The sequence below is a fragment of the Columba livia genome, chromosome 2 (assembly GCF_036013475.1).
Source record: "Columba livia isolate bColLiv1 breed racing homer chromosome 2, bColLiv1.pat.W.v2, whole genome shotgun sequence".
NCBI classification, from domain to species: Eukaryota; Metazoa; Chordata; class Aves; order Columbiformes; family Columbidae; genus Columba; species Columba livia.
In genome coordinates this window covers 43,994,810-44,020,988 of record NC_088603.1, presented here as the reverse complement: position 1 = coordinate 44,020,988, position 26,179 = coordinate 43,994,810, and the positions used below count along the sequence as shown (strand labels likewise).

General features: G+C 38.6%; 1 protein-coding gene across 3 annotated transcripts in view; it reads left to right on the top strand.

The window, feature by feature from the left end:
* Nucleotides 1-26,179, top strand: part of GADL1 (glutamate decarboxylase like 1) — a 75,642-nt gene that overhangs the window by 22,819 nt on the left and 26,644 nt on the right. For 2 of the 3 annotated variants that reach the window (XM_065051610.1, XM_065051612.1), the window contains exons 7-14: nt 2,256-2,335; nt 2,450-2,504; nt 5,868-5,984; nt 11,559-11,623; nt 11,882-11,963; nt 19,195-19,394; nt 23,688-23,739; nt 25,901-25,990. In XM_065051610.1, the coding sequence (XP_064907682.1) occupies nt 2,256-2,335; nt 2,450-2,504; nt 5,868-5,984; nt 11,559-11,623; nt 11,882-11,963; nt 19,195-19,394; nt 23,688-23,739; nt 25,901-25,990 (741 nt within the window). The remainder of the gene's footprint in view (nt 1-2,255; nt 2,336-2,449; nt 2,505-5,867; nt 5,985-11,558; nt 11,624-11,881; nt 11,964-19,194; nt 19,395-23,687; nt 23,740-25,900; nt 25,991-26,179) is intronic. The other variant, XM_065051613.1, reaches the window with a different exon arrangement.

Sequence of the window (26,179 nt, the reverse complement as noted above, 5' to 3'; positions counted from 1 at the left end):
ATATCTTCAGATTAAGAAGGCTACTGTATCTTGAATTTGCAGGCTAATCTTGGAGGCACATTAAGCTGAGATTACTATACTTTTATTCTGGAATAAGACAAAATGTTGTTATGCTGGAATAACAGTGTCCACAGTAGAGGTGAATGTTGGAAACACGGTAAAATATACCTTGAATATTTGTTTAACAGGAAAAAGCTTGTAAAAAGTACGGAGTGGACTGTAGGCTTGAGTATCGTTCTCACTGGAGCCATTTTACCACATTCTGATTGAAGAGACAAGACATCAATTTCTAACATCCTTAGAGGAGGTGGAGGGGCCTCTTTTACACTCGCATCATGCATTTCATACACTGATGCTTCTCATTTGCTGTAAAGTAAGAAGTGGGCTGCATCTATCTGTAACCATTCAAAGATGCATCTCTGAGACCTAGCTAATTTTTTTTTTTTAATTGAAATAGTAACTTAATTTTCTGAAAGATGCAGACTAGTTCAAACTGGAACCTTTTGCAAAATCCATACTAACTTTTGAAGATGAGCTGAGTCCTGTCTAAAGTCTGCTTGTTTTCCTAATGACTTCTAAGAGCCACATTCTTGTGAACAACCTTCGTGTCTAAACACCAAGATTTTGAGGTCCTTTTGTAGAGACAGGGCTTTGAAAACCTTGGAAGTCCCAATTGTGTCACATTTAAAGGCTTGGGCAAGTCTTGGGACTTGAGTTCCTTGACCCTATGAACAGAATTGCTGAATCAAGCCAAGGGTCAGTTTGGCATAGGATCTTGTCTCTGGCAGTGGACAACAGCTGATATGTAGAGAAAGCATATAGAAAAATCACAAAGTGGATTTAGATATCTCACAAGATACATCTTAATTAAGGGTTCAGTTTCCAAGGAATGGTGCTTTTGGACTTTCAGACCTTATAGGTTCCTTCTAGACTGAGTTCAATGGCCTTTGGACATTTTTTCTCATGTGTTTCCTAACTCTTACACTCATCAATACTTCTGACTCAGTTCTATTAAAACATTTTGCAACCATAGTTCCTCCTTGATGACATTTCAAAATTTCTGTTTTTCATTGTAATGCAGAACCAGCTGTTACTGTTTAATGCAGGACAACAATAAACTGTGTTACTCCCCTCCCTTTTCTCTTCCTCCTTAGCACCCTCCCCTCCCCACTAAGGAAAAGCAACAGAAATCACAGAATCACAGAATATTAGGGATTGGAAGGGATCTCAAAAGATCATCTAGTCCAATCCCCCTGCTGGAGCAGGAACACCTAGATGAGGTTACACAGGAATGTGTCCAGGCGGGTTTTGAATGTCTCCGGAGTAGGAGACTCCACAACCTCCCTGGGCAGCCTGTTCCAGTGCTCTGTCACCCTTACTGAGAAGAAGTTTCTTCTCAAATTGAAGTGGACCCTCTTGTGTTCCAATTTGTACCCATTACCCCTTGTCCTATTATTGGTTGTCACTGAGAAGAGCCTGGCTCCATCCCAGTGACACTCACCCTTCATATATTTGGAAACAGGGCAGGGGCCCGGAAGTCCTGGGTTGGATTCTGCAGCAAACTGGAACTGGATTCAGGGATGCAGGGTCTGTCACTGGGCTTCAGATTGCAGGGGTGGCAGGCAGGGTCCTCTCCAGATGCCAGCCATGGTCAAAGAGAGTGAGACTCTCATGATCTCTCACTTTTATATGGTGTTATGATGTGGATGATGTGGAATACTTAGTTGGTCAGTTTTAGTTACCTGTTCAGTTCACCATTCCTTGCAAATACGCCTCTCGTCACTTACAAGACATACATTTTATCAGTATTTTGCATTCCATTGCTATGTTGTCAGCTACTGTCTGCAAAAGCAAGCAGCCAAATTCAGGAAAGTGCAGGTACTTAAAAGAACTTAGCTGAAAGGAAAATTCACTAAGAGAGAAACTGGTCTTGTTTTTAACAAAACCAGGAAACCAGCTTTAAAAATATCATAGAGAATAGAGCTTTTTATTTTTTCAGCACATATTTTAAACACAGTGCACAGCTTTTTTTTGTCTTATTTTCCCTAGCTTTCAGTGTGTGTCATTAATTATCAAATACAAGATGGCCTTGGTGTTGTGTATCTTTGTCAGTTTGCATTTTATGTTAGGATATACAGTTGTGATGACTGTTAGCTGCTATTAAATTAATTTCAGCGTCACTGTTGGTTATGCTAAGGATTTTTTTTTTTTTTTTTTAATTAATCTCACTTTTTTCATGCCCCTTTCATTTACAGTGCCATTACTCCATGAAGAAGGCTGCTGCCTTCCTGGGTATTGGTACAGAGAATGTTTACTTCATCAAAACAGATGAAAGGTAAGCAAGTAAAAGCCATGGTGTCATCTCTGAGTCTTTTTAAAATGCAGTAGTGCTGTACATAACCAACCTACTTGAATGTAACTGAAAAAGTTTTAAATCTGTGTCCCTTAGAGGTAAGATGATACCTGAGGAACTGGAGAAACAAGTCCAACGGGCCAGGAAAGAGGTGAGAGGGGGAGGGAGAGCATGAAGGAGAAAGGAGGAGTGTGTACAGACTGTGTGCTTGTGTCTGAGTGAAAGGTAGGAAAGGTAAGAGTGAGTGAAATCTTAAAAGTAGGGCAGTTAATGTACAAGTGTCTTTCTTACAGGTGCAATCTGCCAGAAAGTTGTGTAACAAGCCAAGACTTCTAAGTGCTACAGTCTTACGAGGGAGAGAAATTCCGCAGGGTGTTTACTGCTAATGAAAGTCCTGAGTACAGCACTGCTCTGAAGTATTTAGCACATTTCTGCTAGGATTTCTTTTGCCCTTGATCCTTTTTTCAAATGGATGCAGTATTTGTTTTTCTCAAATGGTAAATGAAAACTGTAGGTTTTTCATTATATTGCAGCAGCTATTGCTGTGTCCTTTCCAGCGAGCAAGAACTGTAACACGTGACTGAGCCTCTAAAACTATCACACAAGCTACAAATGTTAAATTTGTTCCTTTCTAGTATTATAGCGGGAGTGCAGAGATTCCATCCCTTTTCCCCCAGGGACTTTACCAAGTAGAAATTCAAAGGCCGGCACTTGGAAATGTACTGAAGTGTGTATTTGGACAGCTTCAACATACTTTCCCACAATCTTTTTTTTCCCACAAAAGACAGCATTTATTATAGACAACATAATTAATTATAGAGAGTTTGGAGGACTGAATGTGAATTCTGAGGCACAGAGCATCTTCTTTTGGCTCGGTTAGCTCACCTTATTTCTCACTTCCAGTTTATTCATCAGAGCAGTAGCATTCAGAGCTTTGCCTTTACCCCACAATCTGTGAATCCCAAGCAGCTAGTGCAATGTCCATAGTGTGGGTGATGCGTACCATGGAATCCTGCCTTGGGAAACCTACTTTTGTGACTGACAGAAAAACCAAGGCAGTGCTGTCCTGTCATGCACTGTCAAGGCCACAAACAGCTTTCACTAAGATCTGATTTAGATACATCTTCTGCCAAATGACTGTCTCTTCTATGAGTTTCATGCTAGACAGCATAACTAGTGATACATGGCGGCCCTAATGACCTAGCAAACTCTCCTGTTTGCCTCTCTCTCTCTGTACTTTGCATTGTCTGTTGAAGACAAAACCTGTACTTCGCTCGTTGAAGCAAGCTGGGGCGACGGAAGGACTGAAATAAAATGGAGCAAGAGGAAGCAGGTTGACAGGAGAATGAGCTTTTTGCTCTTGCAAAAATAGAGTTCTTGTTTGTTGATGTAATAATAAATTTAATTCTTATTTGAAATAAGTCCTCTGGCATTTATGATTTTAAAAGAGGTCAGCCTCAGCGTGGTGCTCTGCAATTTAAAATGCTCTACTTACAGGAAAACACTATTTCATTTTATGTTACATGTGCATTGGAAGGTTTTCGTTTCATCAGAGCCTCAGTAAGTGTGTCTGTCCTTGAAAAAGTGCTACTTTACAACTTTTACAGAAGGACACTTCAGTGAATTACAGTAAATATTCTAATGACTCTAAACAACAGAGGATGTATTTACTAGTGATAGGAGCACAAAATGATCACCGACTGTGAATAGGAAGAATCTTAAGCCTCGTTATAAATAATTTCATCAGGAGGATTTTTTTAACTACATTGTCAAGGAGAATAAAAATTTAATTCCTTTCTTTGTGGCAAAAATGTAATGGTAACGATATTTGGAATTTGTAGAGATTCTAGATTTGTCCTCATATTCAGTCTTGTTGCCTCCTGACTGCTGGGGGACCTTTGACTTTGTAGTTGTGGGAGAAAATTGGTGAGAATGTTAAGAGAAACTAGGTGCAACAGATATATCTTTGCCTCACTTGCAAGTGTTTTGTACTTGAGCTTCAGGCTGGTTTGTAAGTTTAATCAACTTTTGTGGAAGGTTGTAGTAGGAATGAATGACCAAAGAGTGAATTATAGCCTGGTAATTCTTTGTCAATATATGGGATTAATTTTAATTCATTCAAAGGTTACTTTTTACTGCGTTAGCAATTTGTAAAGAAATTTTAAAATACAAATAAATCATAATTCTGTACCATTTTAATAGTCCTCTGTACTGTTAAAGAAGTATAAAACTGTCAGAGTGTAAATGTGAATCAAGCCTGTCTGCCTCTGTAGCAGATGTTTAAAAGTGACAACACCTTTTATTTAAAAACAAAGAGAGGTCAGATTTCAGCTGAAGATACATAAGAGACTTGTGTAGTTTGATTTTTCAGCTCATGTCTGATTTCAGTGAAGCTACATTGAGTTACATCAGCAGAGAGACTTACGTCATGTGAGAGATTTAATTCATTGCAAATAGACTCCAGGGATTCCAGATTATTCAGTAACTGCATTGTCATGCAGTGAGCTAGATACTGAAACATGTGGAGAAGTTTCTTCAGCATGTATTTACCAGCAAGTGAGGCTTCATAGTCATTGCTAGGGCTCATACCCTCAATGTCATGAAGTTGTTTCAAGCTCCACCAATTCTTTTCACTGTTTCATTTTCTGCTCCTAAGTAGGCACAGGCACATACATCTGCAAGGGTAGGTGCCAGCAGGTATATAGGACCTAGTCTGCTGTTGTAATTGCAACCCTGGCATCAGTTGCATGGGAAAGTAGTGAGCAAAGCCAGTGAAACTGAAGTGGATGGCTTGGAATGGTTGACTGAGACTGCAACCTGAAAATATTTTTCCTTATCCCACCTCAAAACCACCTGAGATTTCCAGTGGTGTCCCTCCTGACGTTCAATTACCATCTATAGCCCCCCCTTTTTTCTAGACTGGAGTAGGAGCAAGAGAACAGTGCTTTGCTGTAGACCAGGCTTTGGGGTCACCTAGCGATGGCTGTCCCAGTGCTGTACCTGCAGTGCCAGTGCTGCCTGAGGCAAAACATGTTCCCTAACTGAAGGTTCCTCTTCAGCAGGCAGAGAATAGGGGCATTGTAGAGACAAGGCAGGTGGAACCCCTAGAGGCATGAGCCCTTCCTTGCATGGGTAGCCTGATGGCTGAGCCAGCAGCTTTATTTTATTCAACAGAATGGCAGTGAATATGGTAATAAAATGTGGAAGACTGAGAAATTAAAATCAGTGTATAAAGAGAGATGTCAAATATCTGGTATGTTTTGATCTTGACAAGACTAGCATCTGTCAAAACAATCTGAAGTCTGCCCTGGGATGGTGTTAACTGTAAATGGAAAGGAATGAAAAAAAGAGAGTCAGCACTTTCAAAATGCAGTAACTTCTGCTGGGAAACTGAAATGTAGACTGTCACATCTCTGTCTTGTATTCCTAGACCTTTTTATACTTTGGTTCTGCAGAGATACTGTAGGAAATGAGCAGTGCAAGTGACAATTTCTTGTTTTCAATCCTATTGCAGGGGTCAGCACCATTTCTTGTCTGTGCTACAGCAGGCACTACAGTGCTGGGAGCATTTGATCCTCTGGATAAAATTGCTGATATCTGCGAAAAGCATGGCCTCTGGTTTCATGTTGATGTGAGTTTGGATACTGTGTAGCTTTGTTTAGCATTTTTTCTTATAATTGCTATTTTTCTTTGACTGTTGATGTTCCTTTGTAGAAGTAAGTTGGGGTCTAATAGTTTGTTTTTTTTTTTTTTTTTTTCGCATAGAGAACAGAAATACATTCTGATTTGCTGTTTTTCAGCATATGTAACAGAGAAAAATAATTTGGTTGTGACAAGCAGTCAAAGGTATTGTCAGGTTATATTTCAAAATTATTTAAAAATCAATTTCTTCTACTTACTACCTTTTAAAAATGCTTCAAGGGTGATTATATGCAAATACAACCCCAGATTCTTTCTACATTCTATTGGAGAATGGGCACGTTAGAATTGTGGTGTGTGGTTCATACAGGTTAAAATAAAGGTATATTTCTGACTCAGCTAGTCATAAATCATTCTGTTTCATATTTACACATTTGAATTCCCTGTAGATCTTACATTTTCCTCAGTTGTTCAGAAATTTTTCTTTTCTAATTTCTTAATAATTTTAGATTTGGCTATTCAAATCCACTCAGGAACCTTTTTGGAGTGATCATTGAACCTTTTTATCACCTGAAAGAGTTAGCTGTAAATGTATTTCTCTAAAAATAAGTCTCTTAATATTTTCTGAAAATGCATTCTCTTTATAATTGTAATGCCACAATCCAGAAAGGCTAGATTAAAAGCCATGGAGCAATGAGAGAACCTGGAGCAATGGAGATTTTTTAGACCTGCTCTAAATTTTTGAAGTTTTTGTTTAATGTTGAGTGGCTAAAGAAAAATCACATAGAGAGCGATGTGTGTTTCAAATAAATGTCTCATAGACATTAATAAAGTTTCTGTATATGTGAGTCAAAAGTGTTTTCTTATTGATTTGGAGGCAAAGATGCAGAATTTAGCCCTAGTATTCAAAGTGTCTGCAAAGCATCCTCATGGCTGTGTGCTGGTGAGAACGATCCAGATGATTTTCAGCAGAAACTGTGTTGGATCTTAGGTGTGTTGAATAGACATGGCTGAATGGCTGTAAGAGGACAATGTAGAGTTTCCTAACACAATGCCTGTAGCTGAATAACTAAAATAAGTTGGGATGAGCCTGGGCCATATTCTAAGTATATACTTCATAGGCAGTTGATAGCGCTTTGTAATGACTTAACATTCTTCTAATTTTGCCTCATGTTAAGCTAAGGGAAAAATGTCAGTGAATATCTTAAAGTTAATTTTCTGTTTGAACAGTGACTGTAGTTGTCAGATATTAATTGATTCCCAGTGGAAGGACAAATGTCTAGTAGTAAATTGGGTTTATGGTCTGGAAGACCAATTGTTCTGTTAAGATGTGATTCACGTGATAAAACTCTCAGTGGTTCTTAGGGGTTCTATTGGTGTTTTTTCCATCTTTCAGCCTCTATGAAGAGTTTTGTGGAAGGTTGTTTCTTTATTTTTTGTTTTTATTTTCTAGTTGTATTTATATCAGAATAGAGTATGGGAAAAAGACTGAAAGCTTTCCACATAGGTGACATCAAGCATACAACATATACAAATGTGCTATGGTAAAATGAGCAGACTGTAATTCACAATGTGACCTTTTTTTCACTCATAGCACTGTTAGAAATAGGTTTATTAGGATAATACATGAAAATGTACAGTAAGACCAGGCATCTGCCATTCAGAAACAGTCTACAAGAAACATGGTGAAGAGTTGGATTTTTTAATTTGTTTTTAAGCAAGCCTACCTCCTTCTAGGCTTAGAGGCAAGAGTATAATATTTTTGAAAGATTTGAGGATCTACATTCCTCTGAAATGCCTGGTTTCTTGTTGAGTGATTTACATGTTATGCATTCTGAGTTATAGCAAGTGAGTACTGCTGTTTGGGCCTGCTGTAACTTTGGAGGAATAAAAGATAGAGAACAATTAAAACAAAGATTTAAAACCAGGCAAAGTCCTGTCTAATTTAGGACTTTTTGTGTATCATTGATGGGAATCAGGATAATCTACTACAAATGGTCTCAAGAGCTGTTTATAGGAATATCAGTGGAAAGTCAGTGGTGTTATTTTCAGATTTACACTGATGTATCTCATTTCAGAATATTTTCTGATCCCCAGAACTGATGTTTGCCTTAGGGAGACTCTTTTCATTAAATATAAAATGCTACAGCTCATGATTCTTAGGAAGGGCAAAAGGGAGAACTTCAACATAAAATCAGTGGGCTTCAGGAAGATAAATGTAAATAAAGTCAGAAATAGTAGATGAGCTCTCACATGGAGACAAATCTAAAGAGGAAAAGGGAGTTAAGGAAAAAAAATGTTTAAGAAGATAATACTACTAAACCCAACCTGCCTCAGCAGTCAGGGCATTCAACAGCGGAAGCGTGGAGACTATAACCAGGTTTATTTTGTGCACATTACAGTATTCATACACACATTTAAGTTTCTTATTACATTTTATCATACATCTGTGATGCTTTTCTTAATGACTTGTTTTGCATCATCACTATGCACACAAGCTCCAGCACTTACATATGTCATGTGTTCATGTAGCTTCAAATACTACATATGAGTGTTTCTTTCTTGCTGGTCCTTACTTTGACTTTTTGTTTTCCTATGTGTTTTTCCTATCAGTACAGAAAATCAGGTTTGGCCTATTAGCTTGTGCATAGGTAGTTAGTTTAATCACACTGTGAACACTGTGATTCTCATTGTTCAGCTGTAAGTGGTTTGTTGCATATAAAATGCAGGCATTTTCTTATAGCTAGTTACCAACTACATTGCTTAGGACAGAGTTTTGATAACAATCTTTGTGTTTTGAGCTACCCTGCATTGCTCTAAGCTGGATTTGTCATAAACAAAATGTGTCAGTCTAGTATAACCAATCTGCCTTCATTCTCTACTCTCATGAATGGAGGACAAGCAGTTAACTTTATTGTGTCTTGACAATATCTCATCTGAAAGCCAGAGGAATGTTGCCAAGCAGCAGCTGTGGCACTAAGTAAAAACCTGGCTGGAAAATCATACCCAGAGAGCAGTTACCAGTAGCTCACTGCTGAAAGGGGAGAAAATTTTGAGTAGGTTTCCACAAAGGTCCATTCTAGGTTAGAAATTATCTGGGTATTTCAATTAATAACTTGGATGAAAGAGAATACGCTGACTAAATTTGAAGATGACATAAAACTGCAGGAGGCAGTGGGAGGACAGGATTAGAAATCAAAGAGCTCTTGACAGTGCAGAGAAAAAAGTGGAAAAAGTAGGCCACAGTTTAATAAAGATGGTGCTCTAGGTTTAAGCTGTAATAATCAACAGCATAAACACAGGCTGGGGATTGTTGGCTAGATAGCAGATCTTCAGAAAAAGATATGGGGTTTGCAGTACTTCACAAATCAGTGATTGTAAGCATTTTCAAATAGGGTTAAATGTCTTTCACACTTGAGTAAAGAAGATGCGTAAAATAATAGTTGCTTTCTGGTTGGTGCTCCATCTGGTTTATCTGGATTGTGTCCAAATAAAAAGTTGCATTTCAAGAAGGTTAAGGACCTACAGGAGAAAGATTAGAAAAAAGTAGAGCAGTGAGGATGAACAGAGCCATACCCAAAAATTAGGACCCATAAGGAAAGACTGAAAGCACTGATGTTATTTAAACTAGAAAAGACAAACAGACCATACATCATACTCTATAGTTGCTTTAGAAGCTGCTGCAAAAAGAAAAGGAATAATCTGTTGCCCTGACCACAGCAGATATGACAACAGGTAACACCATGTAGGACTGACATTTTAAATCCTTATTATTGTTTAACACAACTGAAGTGGTTAAGTTGTGCAGCCTCAACCATTAGAAGTCTTTAAAAACAGAGAAAACCAGTGATAAACCAGTGATTCTGTATCTTCTTAGGTGCCTTCTCTTTTTCCTTTTTTTTTCTTTTGTGCCAGCCCTGCATCCAGAAGTGGTTGGTCTTTGAACTGGGTAAAGAGACATGTAGCACAAGTTTGTCTTCTAGTATTGTGGCTCAAGGAGAGACTGAAAGGTGGTGGAGATGCCTGGACCTCCAGTACTCTCGTTCCTTTCTTCCAGATCTCCAGCACTGTTTTTTAAAACAAAGGCAGAAAGTAGTGCCAATTGTGCTGCACAGGCAGCAATTGCTGATGACTTCTGTACCTTATTTTTCACTTTGATGCTAAGCACAAGCTGCGTGTGTTCATCGATTAATAATCTCTAGAAAAGACAAGTGTTTGACAGAAATGAGTATGGCTGATCTTGCCTTTCAGGGTGGCACACTGTTGAGATTACCTCTTGAGGGCCTTTCTAGTCTTGTTTATCAGAGAGAGTGTCGACTTTTTTTTCAAATACAGACACCTTTGGATGCAAATTTTTTAGATATTTATTATATTAGTATTTCAATGGGTTACTTATGAATTATGAAAATCAGAGAATAACTGAGTGACTGTTTTGACTTTATTGAGTCAGAATGAGAAGAGGAAAATATGTCTATGAATAGCAAGATCAGTTTGATTGTCTTCCCATAACATGGCTAATTTGGGCTAGCTGGAGAAATCCAGCTTCAAGTCATGGCTCTGCCACAGAATTACTGTGAAGTTTGAGTCAAATCACTTCTTACCTTAGATCCCACCTGTAAATTGAGCAGCAGCCCTTTCCTCAGCAAGGCTGTTGTGAGCATGACAACATAAAATATGATGTGGTGTATTAATGTACTGCATTAATGAGAATGATGTGTTAAGACAAACTACTAACCTTTCATTTCCCTTGTGAGTCTTTACCGTTCCTGTCTCTTGGAGACAGCAGATCTTATTCCTAATGTATGCCCTATGAAGCAAATACTGATGCTAAATTCACAGATTAGCTATTGTATCTGTTTGTTTCAGGGGAAAACAAAAAAAGAACAAAAGCCAAACAAGCATGTGTTTTCCATGTTTAGATCAGGAATCTTCACATCAGTGTTTTCTTCTTTATTAGCCCCAAATTTATCTCTTCTCTTTTTAAGTAAGTTGAGTCCAGGTGTGTTCGGTGGACTGATGCCTCCCTGTGTCTCTGAGGAGCTTTGCTTATTTCACAGAGTATTTCAGTGGATTCTACTTGCATGAACATTGAAAAAAATCTTTTTCATATTTAATAAAAATATCTCACATGCACCATATGACGTGTCTACTGTTTCACTTGTGTATGCCTCAGAAAGGAAACAACTAGCAGGAGGAAGATATGCTAAGTGGGGCTTCCTGCTCTCACTGCTTAGATTTAGGCTGGATGAAAGGAAGCACTTCTAATTCAGTATCAGGAACAGGTCTGGTTATGCAAGCACATGTTCATGCCCTTGCTGACACAGAAGGGACAATGGAAGTTGTGGTTCACATAGTGGCACAAACCATCAGCTTTTCTATTTTATACATAGTCCCAGGCTACCATCTTTATTTCAGTAGTTGATACTAAAGGCAAAACTTAGACCCCTGACTGTGTAGTAAACTAAATTTCAGATGAGATAAAGATTTTCAGAAATCATTAGTTGAAGAATTACCAAAAGATCTTTAAACAAATAATATTGTCTTGGGTCTATAAATGTTCCAACAGGCTTCTTGGGGTGGCTCGGCTTTGATATCAAGGAAGCATTGCAGACTTCTTCACGGCATCCACAGGTAAGTCAGTTTAGTTCATGGGAACATTTATCAGGGACTGAGATGGAAATTGTGTGGCCTGTTGGCCTCCATGAGAGCTGCATTTTCCAAAACACATATTATTATTAATTATTTCTGAACCTACGGATATGTGGCAGGGGGGTGGAGGAAGGGAAAACTTGATTTGTCTGCTTGGATTGTGTTTGGCCACTTTTGAATCTCTAGTACCCATGATTGTAGGTGCAATTTTCACCTCACTTTCTTTTATAAATTTCGCAGGGCTGATTCTGTTGCCTGGAATCCTCATAAAATGCTGTTGGCAGGAATCCAGTGCTGTGCTCTTCTGGTGAAAGACAACTCTGTAAGTCCTCCTGCCCTCTATTTTTATTTTTATATATTTTTTAAATGCAGTAGACTGTCATTGCTGTAATGTGGAAGTGGAAATAATTAGAAAAAAAACAGTGAGTCAGTCTTACTACACTGCAGTACAAAGGTTGAATGATATTTTGAATTTCACCACAAAATTAATAAAGGGTGAATAAGAGAGCAGGGCCAATCTGATCCAAGTCACCGTACTCACCAGTGGTCAAACTTTGCAGCTGGTGCCCTTGCTAGTATGCTTCTGTACATGATTTGCATTCAGAATTGAGTATTTTGGCACCTGGGTCTGCAGCACTTAAACACCAAGCTCATCAAAGTCCTCAGAATAGCTGTCATCCATTGGGACTGCAGCAGTACTGCGTCTCTGTTTAACATAGCCGGAGCTACTCCTTGTGTCCCCCTGTATGGGTGCACCAGAATAGGAAAGGAGAGGGATATGGGTCAGAGCACATGCAGGTGCTGAGCTGTCGTTCCTCATTCTGCCTGTTCTTCCTCTTCACCAGGGTGATTTGGGTTTTCCAAAAGCCATGGCTAATTAAAAGATCTAGCAAGCAAACAACAGAGCTCTGATCTTAAGTGCCACAAAAATGAGATGAGTCATCGAGGTGGTTAAAGTTCCTGCTTATATCTTTGTGGAATTCTGCTGTCTTAACAAAGAAACCAGTAAGACATTAAGTGTTTCAAGCCCCGTATCAAACTCAGCCCTGCTAATACTTATGCCCATTTTCTGCCATCAGGGGTGAGCTTTAGCTCATACATCATAGGTTGTAAATGCCCCTGAGGTTTGCATCACAGTTTTGTGGCCATGGTTTATAAATCTCTGTCAATTTCTATTCCGTTGGTAGTGGTTAGCTGTCGACGTAATTGGTTGCTAACTCCTGGTAGTAAGAACTGATGAGGACCAAAGAGCATAGATGCTAATCAGCGCTCTCTTGGAGCTGATTGCCCCAAACCAGGGGTGAGACATGGCAGAACAGCAAGGAGAAGTGTGCATCTTCGTTTCCTTAGACTAGAGTCTGTGGGATTAAAGAGGATTTGACTTCAGGACTAACTGTCCATCACTTCATATTTATTCCAGGATGAAAAACAAGCAGATTAATTTATTGACTAATATTAATGTGGTGTTTTAATTGCAGGCTTGGGAAGAATTCAGTGCTATATTTTTAACTAATTAGGCCCAGTACATAGATATAGCCCCAGGTAATGATTAGACTGCTTGGGCTGCATAGTGGAAATTTCTCAGGAAGAAAGAGGAAAGAAATAGAAAAGAATGAAATATTCTAGCTGCCCTGGCATTTAGAATCACTTTACAAACACTGTTCCAACTTCAGGGCTCTGGCAACCTTTCTGTATCCTCCTCCATGCCGTGTAAGGTCTGATAGAGCAATCCTATTCCACTTCTAATCACAGCTAGGCAATGCTGTGCTGGAAATACATGTAGAGCTGAATCCCAGGCCACTGAGGGGTGAAAACACAATTATTACTGATCATACAATCAGCTCCTGTTGTACAATGAAACACATTCTGCAAAGTAGGTTTTTTTCTGCATGAGGAGGAGAGGGAGTTTAAGTCTGTGTTTAATTCCTGGAAAACTGGCACTTAGATGTTTTGTGTATGTGCCAGTACAGTCTTTATATGCAAACAGACGCACATACAAATTTGAATACTTTATTAGCTTTTTGAAAGTGTTGGAATATAAATCCTTAAGAAAAAAAGATCAAATGCATATTTAAGATGCTTTGACAGAAAGGCCTTTCTTCACTTTGATCCTTTCCATACCAGAATGAGCAGCTCATTCCAGTTTCCCCATTAAAAATGCTATTTTCATACCAGTAACTGAATGGAAGAGTATGTGTATTGATCTCTCACTATGGCACTTGTTCCACTGCTCCTAAATTACGTAAGTACCTATGGCTGTGGATGAAGCACACACACATTTATACATTAATACAATTCCTTCAGTGGGAATATTCCCATTAGTGGGAGTTGGAAGAGTTTGGCACACATGGCTCTGCTAATGAATGTTCAAGGAACCTCAGGTAGTTTCTGAAGTGGGTGAATTCTGCAATAAATCAGAGCAGCAAATCGTTAAACATAGATCTTAGGTCCGGTTTATGAATCAAGCCCTACCTCCCTTTGAAGGTCTGATTAAGCAAGTTTTGTTAGCCTGTCTTCCCATTTCCTTTGAGGTCCAGTTGGCAACTGTGGACTACCTCAGGATTAGGGTTAAGCAATTGCAAGTGGGCAGATAATCCCCTTCAGTTTTTCTTTCTCTCTCTCTCTTTTTTTTTGGTATAGATTGTTTTACAAGCCCAAGCTTTGTATTTTACTTTATGTATGTAAAGATAATCTTTAGAAGGAATCAACACATTTCTGTGTAGTGGCAACACCCTAATTTCCCATTAGCAAAAATAATAGTGGCTGGATTTGTTTCTTTTTTTTTTGCCACATAGATCAATAAAGCTATGTAGTTTAACAACATTAATAGGCTTAAGACATTGCAGCTAGATTATTAGAATAAAACATTGTATTTAAATATTTTCCTGTACAGATTTTTTTTTTTTTTAGAAAGGTATGAACTGCAGTGAAATGCTGATAAAAGTATCTTCCATCCTTGGTGAAATAAAATTGAAATTATTTCCAAAGAAGGTAGAGAAAGAAAAGAGAAATACATGTTTGACTTGATTAGAAGGGAGAAGCATTTTCACCAAAGGGAAAAAGAGATTGGTTAATCCTCTGTAAAAGCTCAGATCGATGACAGCAGATCTTGAGTGCTTGAAGCACTCAATGCACACCTTTCCCTTTTTCACTGCCGTATGCTGAGTAACTTTTATCACGTCTGTAATAAAGTAGACTTACTCAGAAAACACTGGTATGGCTGTGATGTGAATTGCAGTGACTGTACAAAGCTAGATGGACCAATATTCCCAAAACATTAGCAAGTCAACTTTGTTCTTATATGTTCTTAAAATTCTATCAATCAGTCTTAGGTAGTATATACTCCCTTAAGACCACAGAGCTACTCCAATTTGTCCCTGCTGTAATGCATATAAATGTGAATATTATCACAATATAAATAGAGAACTAATGTTTATCACCAATGCCAAAGTTCTGTGACTCATTAAAGAGTAGCACTAGATTAGGTAATTAGCAATCAATTTTAGGTAATGAGCAGAATTTTCATTTATTAGTCAAAAATAAATTCTCAAAGAATGTAGCTAATGAAAACCCAGTTTAGCACAGAATAGAATTGACTGAGGTGATCATAATAGCCATCTGCAGTGTCATCTCTTCCTCATCATTAGCAGATATGACAAAGTATTTATCCCAAAGATAGCTACTTCCCTGATTCCTTTCCAGGGCAGCTGCAGGAAATACTCTATTCCTGTTGCTTTCTGCTTGCGTTTAGTGCAACTGAGAGCTCCTTCTCACCTTTTGAAGTGAATTACAGGGGTGGCCTTTTGCACTGCACTGCTTTTGGGAATTTTCAAATATGTTATTCCAGAGGTTGTCCGTATTGCTTCAGAGGAGGTAAATGAGGAAGATGTTTGTCTTGGGGAAAAAGATGTTTTGTTGATGAAATTGAAATTCACTTTTAACTCGCAGTGGAAATGGGAAGAAATCAGAAGGCTTGCTGTAGGTATGTTCAATGAGGACAAAATATTGAATTATGAAACTGGAGCTCTTGTATATTGATTTCAGTATCAATAATTATTCATTTATTTGCCATTAATTAGAACACACAGCAACTACCCATATACTTCATTAAAACCAAAGGCTATTTGATACTTCACAGCAGACTGAGGCCTCCATGAAAATAGTATTTCCATTTTCTAAACTTTAACAGCCTCAGTATAAGGTATAGCACTACCATTGGTGTTTCTGTGAAGGGTAGAAAGATAAAAGATGTTGAAGTCATGGGGCAGTTCTAATGAAATTTTTGCAATTCTTCTGAACAGATGAAGCCGCTCAGTTACTGTGTGGAAAATCGTTGGGGAATTCTTGGGACCTAGAATATTAAGTTAGGAAGTGTACTTATTTCCTTTTTCTTATACTTTTCCATCATTTATCTAGGATAACTGAGATGACTTTTTATGTCTTCAGCATGTCTGAGTCTATTACTTTTGAGACAGCAGCAATTGAGCATAAAATTTCTCTTGGACTTTTTTCCTCTTCTGTTGTCCTCCCTGCCCAAACTCTATTCTGTGATGTTCCTTTTCTCTTCCCCTCGCTTTCTTCTCTGCCTTGCTTCTTGCATTGCTCTGGCATATTTCTTTCTTTCTCACAGAAGCATGATTTCTGTTTCCTCTCCTGACGGCTGTAGTGGTGAGCCAGATAATGTCACTGTACTTTCCCCTGGAGATTGACAGTAGTCAATATCTTCAGCAGGATTTCTTCAGCATGTTGCATTGTTAGTAAGATAAGCAGATGGAAAAGGATCACCAAGCCAGCATGTCTTGTCAGCTTCAGGTGCAGCAGGAGAGGTTTTGTGGTTGGTTGGTTGATTTGTTTGGTTGTTTTTTTTTGTTGTTGTTTTTGTCATTGTGAGGTGGTTTTTGTGTGTTTTGTTTGTTTGTTTGCTTTTGGGTTTTGGTGTTTTTTTTATTTTGTTAAGTGAAATATGTTTCGAGGAATTTGAGTTCAGTCAGATATATTGAACTATTTGTTCTTGTTTCATTTTCACTCCAGAGCATTTGTTTTTAAACCATGAAACTCTGCAACTGTACTGGGATCTTAAGTGAACTCCTCAGTTTTTCTGTAATATTACCAAATGAGTTTAGGTTTATTGTGACAAACAAAGGATATTATGTCTCAGACAGCAGGCATGAAGGAAACTAATATCCTGTGATGTCCTCCATTGTGCAGCTGTATAAAATTCTGATAAGGCAGAAGATAGTCGCACATTGATCAACTGTACTATACATTCATATACATTCACTGCAGAAACACTGTGCAAAATTTTAAAGCAAGAGACAAAGCAGTTAATGGATGTTGCTGCTTTTTTTTTTTTCTTTTTTTTTTTTTTTTTTTTTTAGTACCACATCTAATAAACTTGCATTTCCACTGCAAATCAAGGTATGAATAAGCCACAATGGCTTGACAGACTCCTGTTTGTGTTGTGCATCGGGTAGCCAGAGAACAGAGCCGTAGAAAAGCTGTAAAGGTTGGATGCTTCAGTGCTTGTCTTTTCTTTGGCTTCTAATGTCTTCTTTCATTTCTAATGTAATCTTCCTGCCTTTCTTTATCTGATAAAGTTGGAAAGTAGTTGTGAGAATCTTATATACTGCAAAAAAACTGCACCCAGCATTAGCTTTCCAGCTATGGCTACTGTGTGCTGCAGCAGCATATTATCACTCCAATGACTGCAAAGGGAGAACAGCAGCTGCCCCCCCCCCCCCTTTTTTTCCCCAAGTTGTCACTTAAACTGTCTTTTCACAAGGCTGAATGTGATCGTCCTGTGGCTAAGGAGTTCAGATTGCATTTGCTGTCCTTTTTGCAAACGGGTGATATTACAATGGAATTGTCAAACCCCTACAGAAGTTGTGGAGAAACCTTCAGTGGTGTTCTCCTTTTGTGCTCTACGAATAGATGAGCAGGGTTTGTTTGTTTGTTTATTTGTTTTGTTTTTAGTCTTGATGCAACAAGTCAAAAAGGTTAGGAAAGAAAGAGAGACTTATTCTGTGTATGACAGTGTATTATTTCTCCTTTGGATTTTTTTTTGTCTTGACCTTTTTTCCTCTATTGCCAGTTCAAAGTTGTTAGTAGTGTATTGTAACATAGCTCAAGAATTGTATCTCTGTTATGGGAATATGACAGTTTGGTTAAAAATTATGTCAGACACTGTCTGCCATTTTAAAATCAGACTTGCAGCAGATGCAGAGAAAAGGATGAAATGTGAAATTCTTTTTCAGTTGGTTCAAATGGTAGAGTGATGTTGAATTGTAAAATGAGTTGTGCTCTTTGAGATACTGTTCAGCAACTTCTGTTATGCTGTCCATTTCTATTCCTTGATCTGTTCTGCACAGCAGACTTCTCATTCAACTATCACTTAAATACATGTTTGCAGATTTGAATCAGATGCTGTAGCCATGTTTTACCCTCATTTTCACCCTCATGTTTTTACTAGAATTTCTGTTCTAGTATTGTTTTATAGATTGTGGTTTATTTTTCTTATAGACTTTTAATACCAGTGACAATTTTACAATCTTTCCTGTCTCCTGGGCTACTTGTAGGGCCACCTTCATCTCTGCTCTTGTAACCTGCTTTCTGCCAGGCCTGCTCTCTGCTTCATGGTATTACAGACTACATTATTTAGTTCTTCAACCAATGGCCAGTCCTATGCCTCTTCTCTTCCCCTGCCATCTTTAAACCTATAAAAGCCTCTGTGCTTTCTGTTTCCCAGCTTTGTTCTTTACTGGAACTTGCCGCGTTACTCATTTATCTTTGTCTGTTTTCTGCTGCTCTTCTCTGCCCAGGCAGCCTCTCAGAAGCTGGAGATTGCTGAATAAAAACGATGTCATTAAAAAAACATAATTAGGGTATGCTAAAGTACCTCTTCTGAGGTTTATTTTCAAATGTTAAAATTGTCTGAGCTGTGAAAAGAAACAAAAATTGTGACTGTACTAATCTCCTTCTGGTGTTTCCATGCAAACAGTCAGATAGCCTATGAGAAATCCTCAGTGACTATTTTCTGATAAGGGCTAAACATTTATTTATTGGGGCTAAAATCTTCCCTACCTGCATCTAACTGTACTGTAAATAAAGTTCTTCGTTTGACAAAGAGGGAATAGATTGAGCTATTTGAACACATAGGAAGCTCCTCAGGGGCTATTCTTCCAATCTATAGACTGGAGCAGTGGCCGTAGGCCTCTCCTTCTCCTCCCTCTTTCCCACCCATGTATGTCTTTGGGTGACTGTTTCTGTGGTACTCTCTCCCATGGTTTCTTGAAATCCGAGTCAGAATTCCCCTTCAACTTGCAACTCTTTGGCGACATTATGAAGATTATAATTAAAAAGAAATTTCCTTGTAAGTGCTGACTTAATTTGGCTTAGGTTCATCCAAAGTTCTTAAAACTGCACTGTAAGCTTTTAATAGTTTCCCACATATCTGTGTCAGACACGGAAAAAAAAAAATAAGGCTTTGGCTTGTGAAGATAAAAAGGTTTGAAAATGCTTATCAACAGTCTAAGTCTCTGTTGTGTTTCCAACAGGACCTCCTGAAGAAGTGTTACTCTGCCAAGGCGGCATACCTGTTCCAGCAGGACAAGTTCTATGATGTCAGCTATGACACTGGTGACAAGTCCATTCAGTGCAGCAGGCGTCCGGATGCCTTCAAATTCTGGCTGATGTGGAAAGCTTTGGGAACCACAGGCCTCGAGGAGAGAGTCAACAGGGCACTGGCTTTGGCTAGGTACTGATTTGCAATTTTGAATGTGTCTAGTCTGTCTAATTGACTGATGTGTTGGTATTACTGATGCTCTGTATCCTGGAACAGATTACATTGTTAGTTTTTTCCCCTCTCCTTTTGTTTATGTATAATAGGAGGAACCAATAGCAATAATCGAGTTATTACAGTTGCTACAATATTTAATAGTAGTTATTACTTTTAGCAATAAGCATAGATGTTGATAAACATACAAGTCCAAATCAGACTATCAATCTACATTGGTTTAGACTTATATTATCTGAACCAGACATAGAACAGGTCTACTGATAAACCCTCTTCTAACTCATAACTGTGTGTTCTGGTGTTAATGTAAAAGCAGCCCAGTGTGCCAGGCTCTGAGCTGTGTCTAGCAAGACGTGAATCAGTTAATTTTCTGTTAACTTCTGTTCACCATTAGAAAGCTGGTGATGTGGGGGAATTTGTATGAGGACACACTGTTAATGTTAGGATGTAGCAGAGATATATGCATGCATATTGTTCTGAGATACTTACTGATTTTTCTCCATGAGTTTGCTGAACTTCTTGATGCTCACAGTATGTTTTGTTAGGGACTGAAGTGCCTTTTTCTTGCAGTCTTCCCTTTCTCCGCCCTGTTCAATTTTAATAAGTTTTTGGTCTTGTGCAAAATTCTTGCTAGAAAGCATTCCAAAAGTAATGGTGGTGTCTCCGTTTCTGTGAAGAAACTTCCATATGCACTTTGTTTCATCTTCTGATAGAAGAAATAGTATTGAAATAAGATGTCCCATTAAAAACAATTCACTTGAAGTGTCATATTTGTTCAGAACTTATACAAGATAAACCACAATTAAAACTTCACCAGTTCCTGGGCTAGCCACACACTGCCATAAGTCAAATCATTAATTCTGAAAAACAGCCATCCATATCATATTGCCATTTTATTTTTTATATGAACTACTTAGTTGAAAATATTTGAATGTTTACTCCAGTGAAAATTAAAGGACTAGACTCACTTTAATGAAGTCACTTAAAGAAAAGGTTACAATACCCATGACCTAAACCCAGAATGGATTAGAAGAGAAAAGAAAAAAAAAAAGAAGAAAGAAGCAAACCCAGAAGATTCCAAATGAGCTGTAGCCAGTTTATTTAAAGCCATTCAATGTTTGGCTGGTTAAATGTTCCTTAATATCTTCTGGTTAAATTGCACCTTGCTTTTTTTCCAAAGCATTGTGCTGTTCTGTGTCTATACAGAGTAAGTAATTCATTCCACTATCAGCAGGAGAATTCAGCCTTATCAAGGTCACTGGCCAAGGTCATTTGACTGAGAGTATAGTGATTAATGACCTTTCTGGGATCGGTATTTTCTTTGAATGTTAGTATTCAGCTGGTAGCACTTCTAACGAGTGACTAGGTTGTCTCTCTTTTTTTTTTTCTTCCCCTTAAGAAGAAATTTAATTCTTAGTCATTATCTGATGAAGTGTGTTCTTTACAGTTGCTGCATTGCTATATTGAGTTTGCATGGACATGGGCACTTTGCAGCTGAGACATCAGGTTTACTGGGCACAATGCCAGGTTTCCTAAATACTCAACAGATGTGCAGCCTTTCCCCAGATTTGTTGCAGTAGGTTTCACTTTGATGTTGCAAAGATAGTATTTCAGCATTTCCGAAGACAGACCTGGATTAAATCTGGAACTAGTCCACTGACTATAAAACTTGAGAGCAAGATTGCCTTTTTTTTTCCCCTCTTTTTCCCCATTGCCAGGCAGATCCGAAAAAGTTTTTGGGTAGCTGCAGGCATGTATTCCAGTTGCATCAATCTCTGCATATTGGCTATTTCATTAATTTCTTCTTGTTCTAGAGATGAATAATTTTTTCAGTGTGATAGATATCCCAAGAACATTGTGATGCTATCTATTTGGAAATGCTTATTTTTAAAATATCTACAGTAGAGCATCCTGCTGATCACTTCAGAATTTTTTCCCCAATTACTTTGGATGTAGAGATGCTGCTTTACGAAGTACACTAGAAAGAAAATAGAAGTAAACTGCTTTTAGAACACAGCAATAACCACCCCTGCATTTTATGCTTCAGCATCTTTGCAGTTTTTCTGTCTGATTCCTCTTCTGACACCCACTCTTAGCAGACATGTCTACTTTCGCTGCAGATCTACACCCCTCATTTTCTGCAAGGCTTAATCATAGCAAATGCCACTTCTCTGTGTACTCCAGTCCTCACTGATACTCAAGCCTTTCTGATGTTCTACAGTCGTGACACGATAATAAAACTCCCCTGTCAACTGTGGAAAGATGCACAAAGTAAATTGCTCTACTGCCATCAAATGGTCCTGGCAAGATAGACCATGGGTGATGAATTTTATAATGGCTGACTTGTTAGGCTATTGGCAATGTAGTTAAGAACATGATTAGCAGCGTTGTGACTGACATCAGATATCCTATGTCAGATGGTGGTATAAAAAAAAAACAACGCATTTCTGGTAACAGGGCTGGGTATTAATTGTTGTAAAATAGGTCTACCAATTCAAGTCCTCAAAAAAGAAAGCAATTATATGTAGGGGTTTGGGTTTTTTTCATTATTTGAGTGCCACTGTCTTATGAATAGCCTGCTAGTTTTGCTGAATATTGGTTTTATGGCACAAACAAGTATCTTCTAATCAACAGGACAGAAACACTGAGCTTATTTTACTTAAGACAATTCCCCTACAGAAAGAGGTTCCCCCAAAGATGCTCACGTGATAACTAGCCTCCTGCTTACCTTTCAGCATGCCTCTCTTTCAAGCTAAGCAGTAATGTGGGCATTAACAGCCGGGTAACAAACAAATGCACATGGTAGGATCTAAATGGTCATGGCAGAAAAGACTCAGAACCTCGTCTTTTTGTAATGAGAGGAAACATCTGCACAGTGTGGCACAACTGATGGAGCTGCATGTCGTGGGAACTGCCACTCCAACACAGCAATCGTTTTGCAGGGTTGTGTGCTAAGAGGTAATGAGTCACACGCACAATACTTGTTACTGATGAACAGCGTGACAACTCTCTGTGCTGTGTTTTGATAAACATATATCATCTAGGGTATTGTTTGCTGCCTCCCTAGCCAACCTGTTTCTGCAGCACATCTGCCGGATAGTAGGCATTGCAGATATGACTGTGCTAGAGGTGTCCCTGTGGGGACAGGTTTCAGGCATGTGGATAGGACCAGGGGGGGTTATTTTGACAATATATTTCTTCCTCAAATAGAGGATAAAATAATTATTTGTGTGATGACCAGTAATGCAGCTGCAGGCAGTAAAGTACCAATTTATACTGCTGAGGAACAGATTTGTACACAATCAGTAGTTTAACTGTCTCGGTTTTATTACTATTAGACAGCAAAATCTTTGTGTAGAACGCTAAAATTCTGTTGAAATGGAAAAGCTGTGTGAATTTGAGATGATTTCTTTGGAGTTTTCCTTTGAGGGTGGGGTATAAAGAGAGAAGTCCCAGCTATTTCAGAGTGTTGTCTTTGCTTCAGAATTCATATATGATGTGTGCGATGGCGAGGTTGGGGTCATATTTTAAAAAATGTCTATAAATTGAAGCTGTTTGGGTCCAAAGTTTTGATTCAAACCCATCTTCCCATTGAAGCCTTCTGTGTTTTTCATAGTGGCAGGTGAAAGACAAAAGAAATACTTATTTCAATGCATTGTTAGCATAGGATGCCCAGGGGTTAGCGTGCATTAGTAGTAGTGGCTCACTGAATGGAAATGTGCACTGTTTGCGTAGTGCGGAACAAGGACAGTACTGGGAAAATTGCTGGGCTTGAAGGATGTGTAAACTTAAATTCTGGGCTAAACTGAGAGGTCCCGGTGACAGTAGTAGTGCCAGAAATGTCAGGGTGACCATGAAATGAGACAGCAGCACAGCATCAGCACTTGAGAAAAGTAAATGGAAGAATTAATTTGTAGAGAGCAACGTCAATGGAAATTTGCATTGGGAAAGTTCACAACCTGATGCAAATAGAATCAATTTGCACCATGTGGCTCCATTGAAAATATGTGCCCGAGGACAGAATTTGGCCTTTCCTCAGTGCTCCTTGGCTGGCTGTATCCTTCATTTGTTTCCAGGAACTGATAGCTACTGCATTTTCACAGCAGGTAGAAATGAGGTTTAACTCTGTTGTTTCTTTAGAAGAAAAAAACAAAGAAGGAAAAAAAAAAAGTATACATGTTCAAGACCTCTTTTGGCTTTGTCTGTATGTATTGTTTTGTTCTGTGCTTTAAAACCCTGCATTTTTAATTACAGATATCTAGTGGAGGAAATTAAGAAAAGAGAGGGATTCCAGCTTCTTTTGGAGGTAAGTTAAAATGGAATTTAATTGTTGTTGTTATTGAGGGGTGGGGTGGGGTGGTGTCTATTGTTTTATTTTGTTCTTTTTAGCCTATTGCCAATTTGTATGCGAAGCTCCTGCAGGAACAGAACACCTGGATTAAAAGTGGGATTGGAAGGAATGCTGTAGTATGGGCTATACAGAGGAAGTTGAGCAAGTTAAGAAAAGGTTTTCAGGAGTGCAGGGGGACAAGCAGTGAGAATTCAAAGACAGACTGCTAAGAAGCAGCTCAGTCCGGTTAAGCGAGCCCTTTATGAAAGGAAAGTTGGACTTTGGACAAGAAGCTCAGGAAGACGATCCTGTGATACATGCAGTGAGGAAAGTCCTGTAACAAGAACCGCTCTATGGCCTGGAAATACTACTTGCACTTGAGTCATCTGGAAATCTTCTGTGGTATATTTGCTTACTAGCTTGGATAGGAGTTGTGACAAGATAACCAGAAACAGAGTGAAACATGACTGGGGGCAGTTAAGTTTTTTCTAGGATGGATGGTATTTTCAGAGGGGGGTGATGTGTATTTTATGTGTGAATGGAAGCTGAGATAATCAAGAAAGCAGTATAGGCAATGGCAATATGATAATATACGCCATCTGTCTACTCCTGCCATCTGATTTTAAATAGTTTTAAGATAAACCCCGTCACAGCGAACTAGTGCTTGCACTCATGAGGAAGCCGCTGCCTTTTCAGGGTCTGTGTTTATGTATGTACTCAATGTGTGCTCTTTGGGGAAAGAAATGGGACTCTTAAGAGCTGAGCTTTATTTCATTCAGTGGCAGCAGGTGGCAGGTTTGCAGCTCTGTTCCTGCTGACAACGATATTCTTCTTGATGATTAAATTGTATTTAATGCATTCTTTGAAGCGAGGCGGAAAATGATATGAGCAGTTCCCAGTGCCCTTTCATGAAAGAACATGTCTCAGCTGGTGGGCTCTCCTCGCTCTGGAGGCTGCCTGGGATTGTAATAGCAGCTGCATTCACAGCGGGGTAAAGAGATGATGTGACCCAGCTACCAAACTCCCTTTTAACTTCTTTTCTTTTCTTTCAACCATCATTAATGAGGATGGCATGTGGGAGGGGAGAGAGGTGTGTGAGTTTATAATCCATGTTATAATCTAGACCCCAGTTAAATATTGTGTTGCAAATAATGTAGGTCAAGACTGACTGGTTTTATGGGTAGTGTTGGATGGGATTAGATGGCACATCTGTTCCTCCTGTTATTGCTACCTCTACAGGTAAAGAAAGAAAAAATCATTACAAATTAGCAGGAAATGTAGAAACATGCTGCACAGGTCTGCTGGGAACATTATCTCAATCATATATGGAACAGAAACCTCATAAGCAGAAAATGCCTTATTCTATAACGTACAGTGAACAGCCATTCTTGCTGGGAGTCTTGCAGCTAACTCTCTGCTGAGATTTAAGGCAAAATTTATCTGAAGGGAAGGAGGGATATGGAGTTTCAGTCTTTGCTTGAAAGACCTGCTTAGATATTGGACAAGATATATCCAGGATATGGCATATACCTTGCTAGGGGTCCTGAGATTCTTATAAAATATGGAAATTGAGAAAGTCAGCATTAACTCCAGCACTGTATAGTGTGCTGTAATGATATAAAAGGAGACTGGCATTGTTCAGTAGAAAAATGACTAGGTTTGTCAGTGTTAAATGATGCCAAAAATTGAGTTTGTGTGTTTTGTGTAAAATGCATCATAGGAAATTTCCATTTAAAAATACTAAAAAGAAAATGTATTCTTCTCTTTAAAGTTGTTTCAATTTTGAAATGTGTAAGTTACCTCTCTTTGCCTCTCTTACACTTTTTACCTTACCAAAGATTTTAGTGAGCAAAGCAGAGCTAAATATATATAGGAAGAATAAATGAAAAAGGAACCCAAACAGGTTTACTTTTTCTGGCAGCAGGAAGAGAAGTGGATGATATGAAAACCATTTCTAGTTGCCAAAAGGGAGACAAAAGGTGAGTTGGAGAGGGAAGTTTTAATGAAAAGGGTATAAACCCCAAAACTACTTTTTTTCCCCCCAAAAAAAACTAAGCAGAACTTCTTGATGGGCTATAACATGTATTCCTGTCCCATTTGCTACGTCTCATAAGCAATCACTTGTTCTCTCATTTAGCCGGAATATGCAAATGTTTGCTTCTGGTACATTCCACCAAGCTTAAGACAAATGGAGGATGGACCTGAATTTTGGCAGAAGCTACACCAGGTGAGTGTCACACAGTGTTATCTGAAGCTTACTGATTTATCTGTGTGCCAGATAAGAATGTGAAATAGCCCATAGCTTTGCTCACCATTAACCTATCAGTAGAACGCGAATTTAGTCCTTAAATAGATGTTGATAGGGATTAAGTTTGTTCTCTGTTTAGACAGGGCTAATTAAGAAAAAAAAATGAAT